The sequence below is a fragment of the Lethenteron reissneri genome, unplaced genomic scaffold (assembly GCF_015708825.2).
Source record: "Lethenteron reissneri isolate LAM-NWPU_2019-01 unplaced genomic scaffold, ASM1570882v1 scaffold_1650, whole genome shotgun sequence".
Taxonomy (NCBI): Eukaryota; Metazoa; Chordata; class Hyperoartia; order Petromyzontiformes; family Petromyzontidae; genus Lethenteron; species Lethenteron reissneri.
The window spans coordinates 1-19,135 of NW_026891389.1; the positions used below are offsets into that span (position 1 = coordinate 1).

The 19,135-nt window shown below is 54.7% G+C and overlaps 1 protein-coding gene across 1 annotated transcript; it reads left to right on the plus strand.

Moving 5' to 3' along the window:
- The first annotated feature begins 9,150 nt into the window (after positions 1-9,150).
- On the plus strand, positions 9,151-14,475 carry LOC133339205 (uncharacterized). The gene is made up of 2 exons (XM_061547356.1): positions 9,151-10,134; positions 13,953-14,475. The coding sequence occupies exons 1-2, from the start codon at positions 9,160-9,162 to the stop codon at positions 13,965-13,967; spliced, it is 990 nt and encodes a 329-aa protein (XP_061403340.1). The 5' UTR covers positions 9,151-9,159; the 3' UTR covers positions 13,968-14,475.
- The last annotated feature ends 4,660 nt before the right edge of the window (positions 14,476-19,135 follow it).

Consider the following 19,135-nt stretch of genomic DNA (forward strand, 5'->3'; position numbering starts at 1 on the left):
GGTGAGGGAGGGAGTGAGGGAGGAGGGAGGCGAGGGAGGGAGGGAGGCGCGAGAGGGAGCAGGAGCGAGGGAGAGAGAGGGGGGAGGGAGGGAGGGAGAAAGCAGAGAGAGCGGGAGGGAGGGAGATAGGAGGAGTGGAGGGAGGGAGCAGAGAGGTGGGTGTGAGTGGGTGAGTGGGTGATTGGGTCAGTGGTGAGTGGGTGAGTGGGTGAGTGGGTCAGTGGGTGAGTGGTCATGATGAATGGTGAGTGGGTGGGTGAGTGGGTTGAGTGAGTGAATGGGTGAGTGAGTGGGTGGGTGAGTGGTGATGGGTGAGTGAATGGGTGAGTGGTGAGTGGGTGGGTGGGTGAGCGAGTGAGCGGGTGAGTGGGTGAGCGAGTGGTGGGCGAGTGGGCAAGCGGGTCAGTGGGTGAGTGGGTCAGTGGGTGAGTGGTCAGTGGGTGAGTGAGTGGGTGAGTGGGTGAGTGGGTGAGTGGATGAGTGGGCGTGAGCGAGTGATGGGTGAGTGAGTGGGTGGGTGAGTGGGTGAGGGTGAGTGAATGGGTGAGTGGGTGAGTGGGTGGGTGAGTGTGTGAGCGAGTGAGCGGGTGAGTGGGTGAGCGAGTGAGTGGGCGAGTGGGCAAGCGGGTCAGTGGGTGAGTGGGTCAGTGGGTGAGTGGGTCAGTGGGTGAGTGAGTGGGTGAGTGGGTGAGTGGGTGAGTGGATGAGTGGCGTGAGCGAGTGAGTTGGTGAGTGAGTGGGTGAGCGAGTGAGTGGGCGAGTGGGTCAGTTGGGTGAGCGAGTGAGTGGGTGAGCGAGTGAGTGGGCGAGTGGGTCAGTGGTGAGCGAGTGGGTGGTGAGCGAGTGGGTGGTGTGGTGTGGGGCGAGCGGGGAGTGGGTGAGTGGGTGGGTGAGTGGTTGAGTGGTGAGTAAGCGAGTGGTGAGTGGGTGGGTGAGTGGGTAGTGAGTGGGTGAGTGGGTGAGTGGGTGAGTGGGTGGGTGAGTGGGTTGAGTGAGTGGGTGGGTGAGTGAGTGAGTGAGTAGGTGAGTTAGTGACTGAGTGGGTGAGTGAGTGGGTGAGCGAGTGAGTGGGTGAGTGAGTGGGTGAGCGAGTGTGTACGCGAGTGGGTGTGAGTGAGTGAGTGAGTGGGTGAGTGAGTGGGTGAGTGAATGGGTGAGTGAATGGGTGAGTGAGTGAGTAAGCGAGTGGGTGAGTGGGTGGGTGATGGGTTGAGTGATGGGTGAGTGAGTGGGTGAGTGGTGAGTGGGTGGTGAGTGGGTTGAGTGAGTGGGTGAGTGAGTGATGAGTAGTGAGTTAGTGACTGAGTGGGTGAGTGAGTGGGTGGCGAGTGAGTGGGTGAGTGAGTGGGTGAGCGAGTGAGTGGGTGAGTGAGTGGTGAGTGAATGGGTGAGTGAATGGGTGAGTGAGTGAGTAAGCGAGTGGGCGAGCGAGTGAGTGAGTGAGTGGGCGAGTGTGCGAGGGAGCGGGTGGGCCGTCACCAGACGTCGTTGCGACGGTCGTGGTGCCGCCCCGGCTTGCGCTTGAGCAGCCGGTACCAGAGGAGGAAGCCGTCGCAGCGACGACGAGCAGCACGCCCATCAGGGCGCCCGGACGAGGCCGGCGTCACTGCTCGCTGCACGCGGCACACCACACACCACACATCACACACACACACACCACACATCACCCACACACACACGCACACACACACGCACACATCACACGCACACACCACACGCACACACACACGCACAACACACGCACGCACACACGCACACACACACGCACGCACACACCGCGCACACACACACACACACGCACACACACACACGCACACACACACACACGCACACACACACTCATCACACACACCACACCATCACACACACACACGCACACACACACACACGCATCACACACACCCACACACACGCACCACACACACCACACTCACACACACACACACACACACACCAACACGCACACACACACTCACACCCACACAACAACCCACACACCACACACACACACGCATCACACACACACACCCACACACCACCCTCACACACACACACCACACACGCACACACACACACACGCACACACACACGCACCACACACACACACACTCTCGCACACACACACGTACACAACACACGCGCGTGTGGGCGAGCGAGAGTCGGACTCACTTGTCACGACGGACAGCAGGACGACGCACGACCTCCAGCCCACGCGTTGCTCGCGTTGCACCGGTACAGCCCCGAGTGCTACACTCACGTCCCTGATGCGCAGCGTTCCTCCTGCGCTCAACAAGCGGAAATATCCCACCGCCCTCCTGTGGGTCTCTATGCGAGACTATGGGTCTCTGTGTGAGTCTGTGGGTCTCTATGCGAGACTATGGGTCTCTGTGTGAGTCTGTGGGTCTCTGTGTAGACTATGGGTCTCTGTGTGAGACTATGGGTCTCTGTGTGGTCTGTGGGTCTCTGTGTGAATCTGTGTGGTCTCTGTGTGAGTCTATGGGTCTCTGTGTGAGACTCTGGGTCTCTGTGTGAGTCTGTGGGTCTCTGTGAGACTCTGGGTCCTCTATTAGAGTCTATGGGTCTCTGTGTGAGTCTGGGTCTCTGTGTGAGTCTGTGGGTCTCTATGTGAGTCTATGGGTCTCTATGGGTCTCTAGCGACACTACGGGTCTCTATGTGAGTCTATGGGTCCTCTATGCGAGACCCGGGTCTCTGTGTGATATATGGTCTCTGTGTGAGTCTATGGGTATCTGTGTGAGTCTAGGGTCTCTGTGTGAGTCTATGGGTATCTGTGTGAGTCTGTGGGTCTCTGTGTGAGTCTGTGGTCTCTGTGTGAGTCTATGGGTCTCTGTGTGAGTCTGTGGGTCTCTATGCGAGACTATGGGTCTCTGTGTGAGTCGTGGGTCTCTGTGTGAGACTATGGGTCTCTGTGTGAGACTATGGGTCTCTGTGTGAGTCTGTGGGTCTCTATGCTAGACTATGGGTCTCTGTGTGAGTCTGTGGTCTCTGTGTGAGACTATGGGTCTCTGTGTGAGACTATGGGTCTCTGTGTGAGTCTGTGGGTCTCTATGCGAGACTATGGGTCTCTGTTGAGTCTGTGGGTCTCTGTGTGAGACTGGGTCTCGTGTGGAGACTATGGGTCTCTGTGTGAGTCTGTGGTCTCTGTGTAATCTGTGGGTCTCTGTGTGAGTCTATGGGTCTCTGTGTGAGACTCTGGTCTCTGTGTGAGTCTGTGGGTCTCTTGTGAGACTCTGGGTCTCTATTAGAGTCTATGGGTCTCTGTGTGGTCTATGGGTCTCTGTGTGAGTCTGTGGGTCTCTATGTGAGTCTATGGGTCTCTATGCGAGACCACGGGTCTCTGTGAGATATGGGTCTCTGTGGTGAGTCTATGGGTATCTGTGTGAGTCTATGGGTCTCTGTGTGAGTCTATGGGTATCTGTGTGAGTCTGTGGGTCTCTGTGTGAGTCTGTGGGTCTCTGTGTGAGTCTATGGGTCTCTGTGTGAGTCTGTGGGTCTCTGTGTGAGTCTATGGGTCTCTGTGTGAGTCTATGGTCTCTGTGGGAGTCTGTGGGTCTCTGTGTGAGACTATGGGTCTCTGTGTGAGTCTATGGGTCTCTGTGTGAGTCTATGGTCTCTGTGCAGGTCTATGGGTCTCTGTGGAGTCTGTGGGTCTCTGTGTGCTATGGGTCTCTGTGTGAGTATATGGGTCTCTGTGTGTCTATGGGTCTCTGTGCGAGTATATGGGTCTCTGTGTGAGTCTATGGGTCTCTATGTGAGTCTATGGGTCTCTGTGTGAGTCTGTGGGTCTCTGTGTGAGTCTGTGGGTCTCTGTGTGAGACTATGGGTCCTCTGTGTGCTCTATGGGTCTCTGTGTGAGTCTATGGGTCTCTGTGCGAGTATATGGGTCTCTGTGTGAGTCTATGGGTCTCTATGTGAGTCTATGGGTCTCTATGTGAGTCTATGGGTCTCTGTGTGAGTCTGTGGGTCTCTGTGTGAGTCTGTGGGTCTCTGTGTGAGTCTGTGGGTCTCTGTGTGAGACTCTGGGTCTCTATTAGAGTCTATGGTCTCTGTGTGAGTCTGTGGGTCTCTATGTGAGTCTATGGGTCTCTATGTGAGTCTATGGGTCTCTATGTGAGTCTATGGGTCTCTGTGTGAGTCTGTGGTCTCTGTGTGAGTCTGTGGGTCTCTGTGTGGAGACTATGGGTCTCTGTGCGAGTATATGGGTCTCTGTGTGAGTCTATGGGTCTCTGTGTGAGTCTATGGGTCTCTGTGCGAGTATATGGGTCTCTGTGTGAGTCTATGGGTCTCTGTGTTAGTCTGTGTGTCTCTGTGTGAGTCTATGGTCTCTATGTGAGTCTATGGTCTCTATGTGAGTCTATGGGTCTCTGTGTGAGTCTGTGGGTCTCTATGTGAGTCTGTGGGTCTCTTTGGGTGTCTGTGCGAGTCTATGGGTCTCTGTGTGAGTCTATGGGTCTCTATGTGAGTCTATGGGTCTCTGTGTGAGACTATGGGTCTCTATGGGTCTCTGTGTGAGTATATGGGTCACTGTGTGAGTCTGTGGGTCTCTATGAGAGTCTATGGGTCTCTGTGTGAGTCTATGGGTCTCTGTGTGAGTCTGTGGGTCTCTATGTGAGTCTATGGGTCCTCTATGTGAGTATATGGGTCTCTGTGTGAGTCTATGGGTCTCTATGGGAGTCTATGGGTCTCTGTGTGAGACTGTGGGTCTCTATGCGAGTCTATGGGTCTCTATGTGAGTCTATGGGTCTCTGTGTGAGACTATGGGTCTCTGTGTGAGTCTGTGGGTCTCTGTGTGAGTCTATGGTCTCTATGTGAGTCTATGGGTCCTCTATGATAGTCTATGGGTGTCTGTGCGAGTCTATGGGTCTGTGTGAGTCTATAGGTCTTATGCGAGTCTATGGGTCCTGTGTGAGTCTGTGGTCTCTATGCGAGTCTATGGGTCTCTGTGTGAGTCTCTGGGTCCTATGTGAGTCTATGGTCTCTATGTGAGTCTGTGGGTCTCTGTGTGAGTCTGTGGGTCTCTGTGTGAGTCTATGGGTCTCTGTGGAGTCTGTGGGTCTCTTTGGGAGTCTATGGGTCTCTATGCGGTCTATGGGTCTCTATGTGAGTCTATAGGCCTATATGTGAGTCTATGGGTCTCTGTGTGAGACTATGGGTCTCAGTGTGAGTCTATGCGTCTCTATGTGAGTCTATGGTCTCTATGAGAGTCTATGGGTCTCTATGAGAGTCTATGGTCCTGTGTGAGACTAGGTCTCTGTGGGAGTCTAGGGTCTCTATGTGAGTCTATGGTCTCTATGAGAGTTCTGGGTCTCGTGTGAGTCTATGGGTCTCTGTCGGTCTATGGTCTCTGTGGGAGTCTATGGGTCTCTGTGTGAGAATATGGGTCTCTATGTGAGCTAAGGGTCTCTATGTGAGTCTATGGGTCTCTATGAGAGTCTATGGGTCTCTATGAGAGTCTATGGTTCTCTATGTGAGTCTATGGGTCCTCTATGTGAGTCTAAGGGTCTCTATGAGCTATGGTCTCTATGTGAGTCTATTGTCTCTATGTGAGACTATGGGTCTCTATGTGAGTCTATGGGTCTCTATGAGAGTCTATGGGTCTCTATGAGAGTCTATGGGTCTCTGGTGAGTCTATGGGTCTCTGTGTGAGACTATGGGTCTCTATGAGAGTCTATGGGTCTCTGTGTGAGTCTATGGGTCTCTATGCGAGTCTATGGGTCCTATGGTCCTATGTGAGTCTATGGGTCTCTGTGTGAGTCTGTGGGTCTCTATGTGAGTCTATGGGTCTCTATGAGTCTATGGGTCTCTATGAATGTCTATGGATGTCTATGGGTCTCTGTGAGTCTATGGATGTCTATGGTCTGTGGGTCTCTATGTGAGTCTATGGGTCTCTATGCGTCTATGGGTCTCTATGGGTCTCTATGTGAGTCTATGGGTCTCTGGTGAGTCTGTGGGTCTCTATGTGAGCTATGGGTCTCTGTTGAGTCTATGGGTCTCTATGCGAGTCTATGGGTCTCTATGGGTCTCTATGTGAGTCTATGGGTCCTGTGTGAGTCTGTGGGTCTCTATGTGAGTCTATGGTCTCTATGAGAGTCTATGGGTCTCTATATGAGTCTATGGGTCTCTGTGTGAGTCTATGGTCTCTGTGTGAGTCTGTGGGTCTCTATGTGAGTCTATGGGTCTCTATGCGAGTCTATGGGTCCTCTATGGTCTCTATGTGAGTCTATGGGTCTCTGTGTGAGTCTGTGGGTCTCTATGTGGAGTCTATGGGTCTCTATGAGAGTCCTATGGGTCTCTGTGTGAGTCTGTGGGTCTCTATGTGAGTCTATGGGTCTCAACAATCATCGTCGTCGTCATCATCATCATCATCGTCGTCGTCGTCATCATCATCGTCATCATCATCGTCATCATCATCTCGTCGTCGTCATCATCATCATCATCATCGTCATCATCATCGTCGTCGTCATCATCGTCGTCATCATCGTCGTCTCATCGTCATTATCGTCATCATCATCGTCATCATCGTCATCGTCGTCATCATCGTCATCATCATCATCGTCATCATCATCGTCATCATCATCATCATAGCCATCACATCATCATCGTCGTCATCATCATCATCACGTCATCATCATCATCATCATCGTCATCATCGTCATCATCGTCATCATCGTCCTCATTGTCATCATCATCGTCATCATCATCACCGTCACAGGTGGCACCCACTCAGCACGGACGGTATGGCTCCTCTGCGCCGCCCTTGCTCCACTCGTAGCTGATGGGCGACGTCCCCCTGCGGACTGGCACTGCAGCGACAGCTCCTTGCCCTGCTGCGCCGAACCGTTCACCACGCAGACTGGCTGGGTCGGCTTCACTGCACCAGGTGGAGAGTGGGTGGGTGGTGGTGGGGGTGCAGGAGCAAGGGGTCACAACAGTTCCAAGCGCTCATATTCTTGGTTGTTTCGGTAAAGTCACTGGTAAAAAAAATTAAAATTAATAAAAGCAAATAAAAAAATAAATAGCACGACAAGAAAAATTAACCCGTAAAAACAAAGTTTTTCACTCTAAATCCTTTATATGCGTGGCGGCTAGAGTCCTCTCGTCCTCTGGCTTGAGATGGCTGCCACCTATGGGTCAGATGATTGTCTACCAGTATTAAGCAATTGGTAATTAAATATTTAATTAGTTTTCCCTAAACAGTGTACAATTTTTGAAAAAATTTTCACGAACATTAATTGTCTCGCACAACGAGTCTGTGTGCAAAACGTCAGCTCGATTGGATCACGGGAAGGGGGTAAAAAACGAGCGAAAGATTTGCACGGTCCTAAGCAAGCAAGCAAGCACGCAAGCAAGCGAACTTAATATAAAGGATTTAATAAAACACAATAAAATAATTCTCACGATGTTTCGGCCACAACGCAAGCAGCCGTCCTCAGGTGGAGACCAGGTCTGTCGAGGCGACAGAGTCTGAATGAAACAGCACACGTGCTTGGAGATGGATGTCATACATGTGTAGAGGAGTAGTGGAGAGTGGTGGCGTCGTGTGCGCTGTCAGGTGCGGTGACCTCACGGGACGTGGGGTCGCACGCGCTGGGCAGTGCACGCGACATCACCCCTCCGAGGGTATATAAGGGAGACCCCGTAACGTAAGCGGGGTCACTGGAGGAACGGGGATAGTGGAAGGGGTAAAGAGGGAACCAGGGATAGTGATAAGTGTTAATAAGCCCTGGCGGAAGCCCCTAACTCAACCTCCGTCTCCGAGTACCTCCGTCTACGATACAACAACTGGTGTCAGAAGTTTACACCGTCGCCAACATGTATAAGCGGGCGCACGGCGTAGAGAACCCACCGGCACATGACTTGGAGGGCGCCGAAGGCGGAGAGGAGGCTCCAGCAGTGACCCCGGAGCCCGGGACCCCGGTGACGGTTCCCGTGGAGACGAGCGGGCCGGAGCGGGAGGAGTCGGCTGCGGGGAGTGCCAGCTCACCGCCGCCGCCAGAGACGGAGAGCGTCCCCGCAGCTCTGCTGCAGCAGCTCCTGCAGGCGGTGGGCAGCTGACAGCCAGGTTGGCCGAGGTGGAGGCGCGGACGCAGCCAACCGCCCCGCACGCGGGACGGGAGCAACTGTCAACTGCCAACGTTGAAAGCGCCGCAGTTTTCCCAGCGACCGCTCCACCGGAAATGGCCGCCATGTTGGCTGCGACTCAATCCGCGGCGGCCATGTTGGCTCGGGAGCCATATGCGGCCGCTGCTACGGCTGCCATGGCGACCGCGACGCCGCGTCTCTCCACCGACGCGGCCGGGATTTCTCGGCACGCCGCTCCTGCGAGACCAGCCGCCGGCGACGACGCGGCTCTACATCAAGCGGCGCCCGCCGGGGGGGCCCAGGGTAAGTACGCGCGTGCCGTCCTCGCCGGGCCGCCGGGGTGGGCAGCGGCGGCTGCTGCTGCCCCGTACATCGCTGTGCCGCCGGAATGGGCCGCGGGTGCTGCCGCGGCTCAACCTGTCGCTGCGCTCACGGGGCCGGACACCGGCGATGCCGCGGCTCTGCACCTCGCCGTGCCTGCGTCCCTTCTCATGGATGACGCCGCAGCTGCGTGTTATTCTGCCGCGTCTTCGGCGTGGCCCATGGAGGCTGCAACGCCGTGGCGCCTCGCCGCGTCGCGAGAGGTTGCCGCGGCTGCGGCCGCTGTCCCGCACCTCGCTGCGCCGGCGGGGAGGGCCGCGGGGGCCACCGCGGCTCCGTGTTTTACCGCCGCGTCTACGGCGTGGCCCGGGGAGGCCGCAACGCCGTGGTGCCTCGCCGCATCGCGAGAGGTTGCCGCGGCTGCGGCCGCTGTCCCGCACCTCGCTGCGCCGGCGGGGTGGGCCGCGGGGGCCGCTGCAGGCCCGAATTACACCGCGCGTCTTCGGCGTGGCCCGTTGAGGCTGCAACGCCGTGGTCCCTCGCCGCGTCGCGGGACGACGCCGTGGCTTCGTACGCCGCCGCTGACCGGTGGGTCGCGAAAGCGCAGGCGCCTTCACACTTTGCTGCGCTACGGCGTGGCCCAGGGGGCCGCAACTCAGCCACAATTCGCTGCGCCTACGGAGTGGCCCATGGGGGCCGCAACTCAGCCACAATTCGCTGCGCCTACGGCGTGGCCCATGGGGGCCGCAACTCAGCCACAATTCGCTGCGCCTACGGCGTGGCCCATGGGGGCCGCAGCACCACCGCACCTTTCCGCGTCTTCGGCGTGGCCCGCGGGAGCCGCAATGCTGCCACCGCCGCAACACGTCGCGTCCGCTGGGTGGCCCGCAGGTGCCGCTTGGCTTCCACACCTCGCGGCGCCGCGCGGCCAATGGCAGCGCAGGTTACCCGACGTTGCGCCGTTTGTCGCGCAAGGGGGCGACTGGTCGGCCTTCCAGGACCGGTTCGACGCGGCATACATGTCGGTCGGCTGGTCCATGGAGGAGGCCTTGCCGGCGCTTCCGACCTGCTTGGACGAAAGGGCTCTGCAGGCCTTCAAGTCCATCCATCCGGCCAATCGGGCTACACTCCCGGCGGCCTATATCCAAATGGCCAACGTTTTTGAGCCGCCGTCCACCGCGCAGCTAAAGTTTTCATTGCGGCGGCGGGAGGAGGGGGAACTGCCGCTGGCCTTCCGCTGCTCGCTCCTGGCCCTGGCGCAGGCTGCATACCCTGACCTGTACGGCAGGGCACTTGATTCTATGGCCTTGGGGAAGCTGCTTGACCTGGCAAGGGAGCTAGGAATTGCTCTGTCGATCAACAATGATCGGCAGATCACATCCTTGGCGGTCGCAGAAAACATTCAGGCGCACCTCTCCCTCCGCCAACGGCCTCAGATGGCGGCGTGTGCGGGGATCCTGGCGCCGGACGGGGGGGACACCCTCGCGGCCCTGGCGATGCCCGATCGTCGAGGAAGGGGGACGGGTGGTCGCCGTCCGGAGCAGCGGGGGCGGCCGGGACCTTCCCGTCCACAGGAGGCGGACACGGTGGCCTGCTTCCGCTGTGGTCAGCGGGGCCACATTGAGCGGGGCTGCCGGAATGCCCCGGGGGCCTTTGGAAAAGGGACTCCACCTTCTCCCAGACCCTCCTTGGCATCGGGTTCGGGGCCCCAGGCGAGTCGCGACGCATCATCTGCGCGGCCGCTCCCTTCACCTCATGCATCTAGTGGGGCTAGGGCCCATCGTCATGGGGTTGTCCTCGAAGGGTCGGGTGCACCATCGTCATCACCCCCTCAATGGCCCAGACAGACCCGCCACTGGGATGCGCTTGCGCATAGGATGGTGGCGGCAGCTGCCGGCTCCTCAGCGGTGGCAGGATATGTGCAAGGGGTGCACGTTCGCCTCCTGGTGGATACGGGGGCGTCGGCCACCATTATTTCTGAGGCCATTTTTGGGCTGCTACCCCGCAGCGTGGGTCCATTAAGGCCGGTTCGCGGGGCTTGTGTCGCCGCGAACGGCGGCAGTTTGGGCATCCTGGGCCACGTTGTAGCGTCGGTTCGGGTTGACGAGATTGAGTTGGCCGGGCCGATTTTGGTCTCCAGGACCTTGGCAGTGCCATGCCTCTTGGGGACCGACTTTTTGTCTAGGATGCCCATCCGAATTCTCGTTGACCAGGGCTGTGTGGAAATGCCGTCAGGGAGGCGGCTGCAATTCCTACAATCACCTACCGTCCTGTCTCCCTTGGTCGCCGGTGTACGGGCCTTGAATAAAGTGCCGGTGACCGTACCACCGGCGTCACAAATCCTGATACCCCTTAGGTTGCGCAAACCGCTCGAAATGGGCTCCACGGAGACGGGTATCCTCCTGTCCCCGTCAAGCTACTTTTCAAGGACGAAGGGGTTGGTGGGCGCCTTGACAGCCGTGTCGGGGGGCCAGGACCTTTTTTTGCAGGTCCTCAATTCGGGACCCTTGCCGGTCATAGTCCCGGCCGGCGCCGTCCTGGCACACGCAATCCCGGCTCCTCCACCCGAGAGCGCTGCCCCGGATGGAGGGGTCGTGGCGGGCGTGATGCGCACGGGGGACCCCGACGCATCATGGATCGCCACGTTGTGCGACGAGAATGCCTCGTTGTCCTTCGGGGAACGTCGGCAACTCCGCGACCTCATCGAACGGTTCACCGATGTGTTCAGCCAAAGTAAGTTTGATCTGGGTCGCACTACTCTTTTGGACCACCACATAGACACGGGCGACGCGGCCCCCATTCGACTTAATTCCCATCGCTTTAGCCCAGCGGAAAAAGATCATGTCCGCTCGGCTGTCGAGGAAATGTTGGCGGCGGACATCATCTCCCCATCTACTAGCCCTTGGGGTGCCCCCATTGTGCTAGTCAAGAAACGGGACGGGAGTCTCCGGTTCTGCGTCGATTTTCGTAGATTGAACAAGATCTCGGTGGCTGATGCATATCCATTGCCTCGCATGGATGATTCCTTGGACGCCCTCTCGGGCGCGCGGTTCTTTTCGACTTTAGATTTGCTCTCCGGCTTCTGGCAATTGCCACTGGATGAGGCCTCTAGACCCAAAACAGCGTTCCGCACGCCCCAGGGGTTGTTCGAGTTCAATCGGCTTCCTATGGGTCTCCATTCGGCCCCGGCCACCTTCCAGCGTCTCATGGAGATGGTCTTGGCGGGGCTGCAGTGGGAGTCTTGTCTAATCTACTTGGATGACGTTATTGTTTTTGGCCGTACGTTTGGCGAGCACTTGCAACGCCTTGAGGCGGTGTTCGTCAAAGTGCGTGCTGCTGGCTTGAAATTCAAACCCCAGAAATGCCACTTGCTACAACCATCGGTGAGGTATTTGGGACACATTGTTAGCACGTCAGGTGTCGCCACGGACCCGGATAAAACGGCTTGTGTCCGGACGTGGCCGACTCCCACATCTGTCGCGGAGGTGCGTAGCTTCGTTGGATTCGCATCGTACTATCGCCGGTTTGTCCGCGATTTTGCGACAATTGCGAAGCCACTGCACGCCCTTTCCGCCAAAGGACAAAGGTTTCACTGGGGCGCGGAGGAGGAGGCGGCTTTTGCGGCGCTTCGCACGGCCTTGGCGGATGCGCCGCCCTTGGGGTACCCGGATTTTACGAAACCCTTCCTGCTCGATACCGATGCCAGCGACACGGGAATTGGGGCTGTCCTGGCCCAGGTGGTCGACGGGGTTGAGAGGGTGGTAGCCTATGGCAGTCGCGTTCTGTCCTCGACGGAACAGCGATATTGTGTGACCCGGAGGGAGCTTTTGGCCATAGTTTATTTTGTTCAGTTGTATAGACCATATTTGTACGGTAGGCTGTTTACGGTCCGAACCGACCACGCGGCCCTGCAATATTCGCTGAAGATTAGTCAGCCCTCGGGTCAGCTGTCTCGCTGGCTCGAAGTGCTCCAGGATTACCCTTTTGATGTAATCCATAGGAAGGGGACACAGCATGGAAATGCGGACGGTTTATCCCGATTGCCGGCAGGCGGCGGGTGTGCTTGCGCCCTGGGCTCTAGCCGTTGCAAGGCCCCAGGGGACGCCGCGGCCCAGTTGGTCGCGTCGGCCGAGGCGGACACCCCTCCAGGTGCGGCGTCGACCGCAGATTTCGGCCTTGGACTTCCCCGGGAGGTATGGTCCGGCTTGCAGATGGAGGATTCCTCTCTGCTGAAGCTACGGCGCCGTGTCGGACATAACGCCCGGAGCTTAGCTTCGTCGGCTGCCCCGGCGATCGCCGTGCATGACGGACTACTCATGCGTTGGGATGCCCAATTGGAACGCTATTGTGTGGTTGTGCCCACTAGCCTGCGTGGTAAATTAACCCGAGCCATTCACGAGAAGCTTATGCACCTTGGCTACCACAAGACCTTATTGACCCTTAAGCGGGACTATTACTGGCCGGGTGTTGAGGGTGACGTAGCACTGATTTTGAAGGGTTGCCACGACTGCGCGCGGAGGAAGGCCCCAGTTGTCCAGGACCGGGCCCCGCTGCAGTCCATCCGGGTTTCTCGCGTTAATGAGCTCGTGGCGCTCGACATTTTGGGGCCATTCCCTGCATCCCAACGGGGCCACAAATACCTCTTGGTGGGCGTTGAGTACCTCACACGTTGGCCCATGGCATGGCCTTTGGTCGATCAGTTGGCCTCTTCTATCACCGAGGCCTTCGTCCAGGGATACGTGTTTGACAAGGGCGCGCCGGAACAATTGTTGACTGACCAGGGGCGGAATTTCTCGTCTAGGTTGCTCAAGGAGGTGTGTGACCTCCTTGGCACCAAGAAAATCCGCACCTCGCCCTACCACCCCCAGTCAGATGGGATGGTAGAGCGCTTGAACCGCACCCTTACGTCCATGCTGTGCCACCAGGTGAACACGTCCCAGTCAGACTGGGACCTGTTTCGTCCCGGGGGTCTTGGCGGCGTATCGGTTGGCCCCTCATGCCTCCACGGGATTTTCGCCTTTTTATTTAATGTACGGTAGGGAACCGGAGCCCCCGGTGCACGTCCAGATGGACGTTGGCTCCTCCAAGAAGGGGTCGTCGGTGCCGACCCCTTTGAAGGTCGCACTTGACCGGCTGCGCGAGGCGCGACAGGCCGCTGCCGAGAATTCCGCAAGCCGGCAGGCGGCTAATGAGCGGCTGCCAAAACACCAGGCAGCTGGCCTCCCGTGGGTAGCGGGTCAAAAAGCGTGGCTGCATTGTCCCCAGGTCCCCGTTGGCACATCGGCCAAATTGCATCGCCCTTGGCAGGGACCCGTGGAGGTTGTGGAGGTCCGCCGGCCGCAATGCGTCCGGATTCGATTCGGTCGCAGGCAGTGGATAGTGCACCCGTCCCGGCTCAAACGTTATGTTCCATCTACCCTGGGGGATCCACCCCCAATTCCGGAGCGGCCGGCTGATGATGTATCCGGCGTGCCTGACCGGCCGGGTCTCGTTGACGGAGGTGACGTCCGACCTGTGTGTGTGCCCCCAGGCCCCTCCCGAGTGAGGCCGACAGAGACCCCCCAGGCACCGGAGGCCACGGCGGTGGGCCTGTTGCCCGCTGACGGCCCACCTGCACGGGTGGCGGACACCGCACGAGGGAGCGGGCCAGCAGCGCATACCCGCTCGAGGGGGGTGCGGCTCCGGTGACGGCCCTGATGGCCGTTCAGCGGGCCTAGCCCCTGGCGCCCGTTCGGCGCTATCCGGCGGATGAGGCCTTCGGGCTCTATTTGTTTTGTTTTTTTGTTGTTACTGTTCTGCTTGAAGGGCCGTGCTGCCCTAAGGTTGATTGCAGCCGGGTCGGCTGTTTTTTTTTACGGGGGGGGGTGATGTAGAGGAGTAGTGGAGAGTGGTGGCGTCGTGTGCGCTGTCAGGTGCGGTGACCTCACGGGACGTGGGGTCGCACGCGCTGGGCAGTGCACGCGACATCACCCCTCCGAGGGTATATAAGGGAGACCCCGTAACGTAAGCGGGGTCACTATAGGAACGGGGATAGTAAACAGGGTGAAGAGGGAACCAGGGATAGTGAGAGGGATCAAATAGGGAGTCTGGGGGAGAAGCCGGTGGTAGCCGAAGAGGTGCTTCTCTCTCCGGTCGGTGGAGTCGGCAGACTCCACGATCCGACACGAGAGAGAGACCGGAGCTAGCCGGCAGGGACCCAGACTCAGAGTAGGACCCCTAGCCCCTGGGAGTTGTGTACCCTGTGTAGTTTTGACCAAGAGTAATAAACCCTGGCGGAAGCCCCTAACCATACCTCCGTCTCCGAGTACGTCCGTCGGTAGCTTCTCTACATATATATGCTCCAAAGAACCAAGAAGATGAATCGCTGCAGTCACGAAAGAAGCTTTAAATCGAAATAAAAATCACGACGTTTCGGAGGCAAACACAAGCTTCTTCAGGTGGAACCGTCACAGCAGGCGCTTGCTTTTATCAATTTTACATTTTTTTCCTATCTTCTTGGTTCTTTCGGTAAAGTCATGTAGAAGGGAAGTAATACATTATTGTGTTTTATTTTATTATTTTATTTATTACTTCCCTTCTACGTGACTTTACCGAAAGAACCAAGAAGATGAATCCCTGCAGTCACGAAAGCTTTACATCGAAATCTACGTGACTTTGCCGAAAAAAACCTAACAATATGAATACTTGCAGTCAACGAAAGCTTCAAATCTAGAGTCCCAAGTGCTCTCTGTTGCGCGCGGTTTCGCGCGGTTGCTCTCGTGACGGGCGCACGTACAACGGAAGACACTGGGGCTGTACAATTATTTTTTTAATCATCTCGGTGGAAAACTATTTCTTTACACGTTTAATACAACAGGTCCCTGCGGGGTGGGCTGGTAGGAACGAACAACCAAAGAATATAAACATAATGTAACGTTACACTTGTTTAGCCAGGAAAGCCTCACTGAGTCTAAAGGTTTTTGTAGGGTCCTGCCAAGTGTTTGCAGTAGGGGGCGATGTTGCTGCACCTAATCGGACGATACGAAGGGAGAGTTTGAGGCCTAGTTCTAGGCTTCAGGCCTAGCTGTAGGCTTTAGGCCGCTGTGAGTTAATTTTTAATTTAAATGTTTTCATTATTTATGTAAAAGCTTTAGATTTAAATGTTTCTATTTAAAAACATGAGGGAATGTAACATTGTTAAACATTAACTCCCTTTCACACACGCGGGGTACGATACGAAGGGAGAGTTTGAGGACTAGTCTAGGCTTTAGGCCGAGCTGTAGGCTTTAGGCCGCTGTGAGTTAATTTTTAATTGAAATGTTTTAATTAAAAACTATCTCAGGGAATTATAAGGGAATGTTACACTTGTTTAGCCAGGAAAGCCTCACTGAGTCTAAAGGTTTTTGTAGGGTCATGCCAAGTGTTTGCAGTAGGGGGCGATGTTGCTACACGGACGGACAGACGGACGGACGATACAATCTATTGTAGGCTGGTTCACTTCGCTCCTACCAGTAAAATATCAGTTCAACACGTACGTAGTAGGAGGCTTTCGCGACCGATATCATCCGTAAGAGGTTTTTAGGTGAGATCGCGTAAATATTAAATGTGTCGTTAAAACCCTCCACCACCCGGCACGGCCAACTAGTGAGGGTTGTCACGTAAACACAACGTGACAATTCGTCACTAGCACAGCACTAGTGTGTAGTGTATAGTGTAGTGTGTAGTGTATAGTGTAGTGTATAGTGTAGTGTGTAGTGTATAGTGTGTAGTGTAGTGTATAGTGTAGTGTGTAGTAGTGTGTAGTGTATAGTGTAGTGTATAGTGTAGTGTATAGTGTAGTGTGTAGTGTAGTGCAGTGTATAGTATAGTGTATAGTGTAGTGTATAGTGTAGTGTGTAGTGTAGTGTATAGTGTAGTGTGTAGTGTAGTGTGTAGTGTAGTGTATAGTGTAGTGTATAGTGTAGTGTATAGTATTGTATAGTGTAGTGTATAGTGTAGTGTATAGTGGAGTGTATAGTGTAGTGTATAGTGTAGTGTATAGTGTAGTGTGTAGTGTATAGTGTAGTGTATAGTGTAGTGTATAGTAGTGTATAGTGTAGTGTAGTGTGTAGTAGTGTATAGTGTAGTGTATAGTGTAGTGTAGTGTGTAGTGCAGTGTATAGTGTAGTGTATAGTAGTGTATAGTGTAGTGTATAGTGTAGTGTATAGTGTAGTGTATAGTGTAGTGTATAGTAGTGTAGTATACAGTAGTGTAGTGTATAGTGTAGTGTATAGTAGTGTATAGTGTAGTGTATAGTGTAGTGTATAGTGTAGTGTACTAGTACAGCACTAGTGTATAGTGTAGTGTATAGTGTAGTGTATAGTGTAGTGTATAGTAGTGTAGTGGCATAGTAGTGTATAGTGTAGTGTATAGTGTAGTGTATAGTGTAGTGTGTAGTGTAGAGTGTAGTGTATAGTGTAGTGTATAGTGTAGTGTATAGTAGTGTATAGTGTAGTGTATAGTGTAGTGTATAGTAGTGTATAGTGTAGTGTATAGTGTAGTGTATAGTAGTATATAGTGTAGTGTATAGTAGTGTATAGTGTAGTGTATAGTGTAGTGTATAGTAGTGTATAGTAGTGTATAGTGTAGTGTATAGTAGTGTATAGTGTAGTGTATAGTGTAGTGTATAGTGTAGTGTAGTGTGTATAGTAGTGTATAGTGTAGTGGCATAGTAGTGTATAGTGTAGTGTAGAGTGTAGTGTATAGTGTAGTGTATAGTGTAGTGTGTAGTGTATAGTGTAGTGTATAGTGTAGTGTATAGTGGGTAGTGTATAGTGTAGTGTGTAGTTGTAGTGTATAGTGTATAGTAGTGTATAGTGTAGTGTATAGTAGTGTAGTGTATAGTGTAGTGTATAGTGTAGTGTATAGTGTATAGTAGTGTATAGTGTAGTGTATAGTCTAGTGTATAGTGTAGTGTGTATAGTAGTGTAGTGTATAGTAGTGTATAGTGTAGTGTATAGTGTAGTGTATAGTAGTGTAATGGCATAGTAGTGTATAATGTAGTGTATAGTGTAGTGTATAGTGTAGTGGCATAGTAGTGTATAGTGCAGTGTATAGTGTAGTGTACAGTAGTGTATAGTGTAGTGTATAGTGTAGTGTATAGTGTAGTGTATAGTAGTGTAGTGTATAGTAGTGTAGTGTATAGTGTAGTGTATAGTAGTGTATAGTGTAGTGTATAGTGTATAGTAGTGTAGTGTATAGTGTAGTGTATAGTAGTGTATAGTGTAGTGTATAGTGTATAGTAGTGTAGTGTATAGTATAGTGTATAGTAGTGTATAGTGTAGTGTATAGTAGTGTATAGTGTAGTGTATAGTAGTGTATAGTGTAGTGTATAGTGTAGTGTGTAGTAGTGTATAGTGTAGTGTATAGTAGTGTATAGTGTAGTTAGGTAGTGTATAGTGTAGTGTGTAGTAGTGTATAGTGTAGTGTATAGTGTAGTGTATAGTGTAGTGTATAGTGTAGTGTACTAGTACAGCACTAACCGGTGTGTTGGAGAGCAAAGCCACAACATTTACAATCCGAGTTCGACGCGCTCTGTGCGCTACGGTACGAAAGAAGTTCAACGTACAATTCGCAGAGACCCACAACACCCAGACCCAGAGACCCGCAGAGAGCCACAGAGACCCACAGAGACCCACAGAGACCCACAGAGACACTCACAGAGACCCACATAGACCTGCAGAGACCCACAGAGACCCACAGAGACACTCACAGAGACCCACAGAGACCCACAGAGACCCGCAGAGACCCACAGAGACACTCACAGAGACCCACAGAGACACTCACAGAGACCCACATAGACCCGCAGGCACAGAGAACCCACAGAGACCCAAAGAGAACCACAGAGACCCACAGGCACAGAGACACTCACAGAGACCCACAGAGACCCACAGAGACCCGCAGAGACCCGCAGGCACAGAGACACTCACAGAGACCCACAGAGACCCACAGAGACACTCACAGAGACACTCACAGAGACCCACAGAGACACCCACAGAGACCCACAGAGACCCACAGAGACCCACAGAGACACTCACAGAGACCCACAGAGACCCACAGAGACCCACAGAGACCCACAGAGACACTCACAGAGACCCACAGAGACCCACAGAGACACCCACAGAGACCCACAGAGACACTCACCAGAGACACTCACAGAGACCCACAGAGACACCCACATAGACCCGCAGAGACCCACAGAGACACTCACAGAGACCCACACGTGCGTGTGCGTGCGTGTGCGTGAGTGTGCGTGAGTGTGCGTGCGTGTGCGTGCGTGTACGTGAGTGTGCGTGCGTGTGCGTGCGTGTGCGTGCGTGTATGTGAGTTGTGCGTGCGTGTGCGTGAGTGTGCGTGCGTGTACGTGCGTGTACATGCGTGTACGTGCGTGTACGTGCGTGTACGTGAGTGTGCGTGCGTGTGCGTGCGTGTACGTGCGTGTACGTGCGTGTACGTGAGTGTGCGTGCGTGTGCGTGAGTGTGCGTGCGTGTACGTGCGTGTGCGTGCGTGTACGTGCGTGTGCGTGCGTGTGCGTGCGTGTGCGTGAACGTGCGTGTGCGTGCGTGTGCGTGAGTGTACGTGCGTGTGCGTGAGTGTGCGTGAGTGTACGTGCGTGTACGTGCGTGTGCGTGCGTGTGCGTGCGTGTACGTGCGTGTGCGTGCGTGTGCGTGCGTGTGCGTGCGTGTACGTGCG

Coding starts and splice junctions, on each gene's coding strand:
- LOC133339205 (XM_061547356.1), top strand. CDS start 9,160: ATGGGGGCCGCAACTCAGCCACAATTCGCTGCGCCTACGGCGTGGCCC.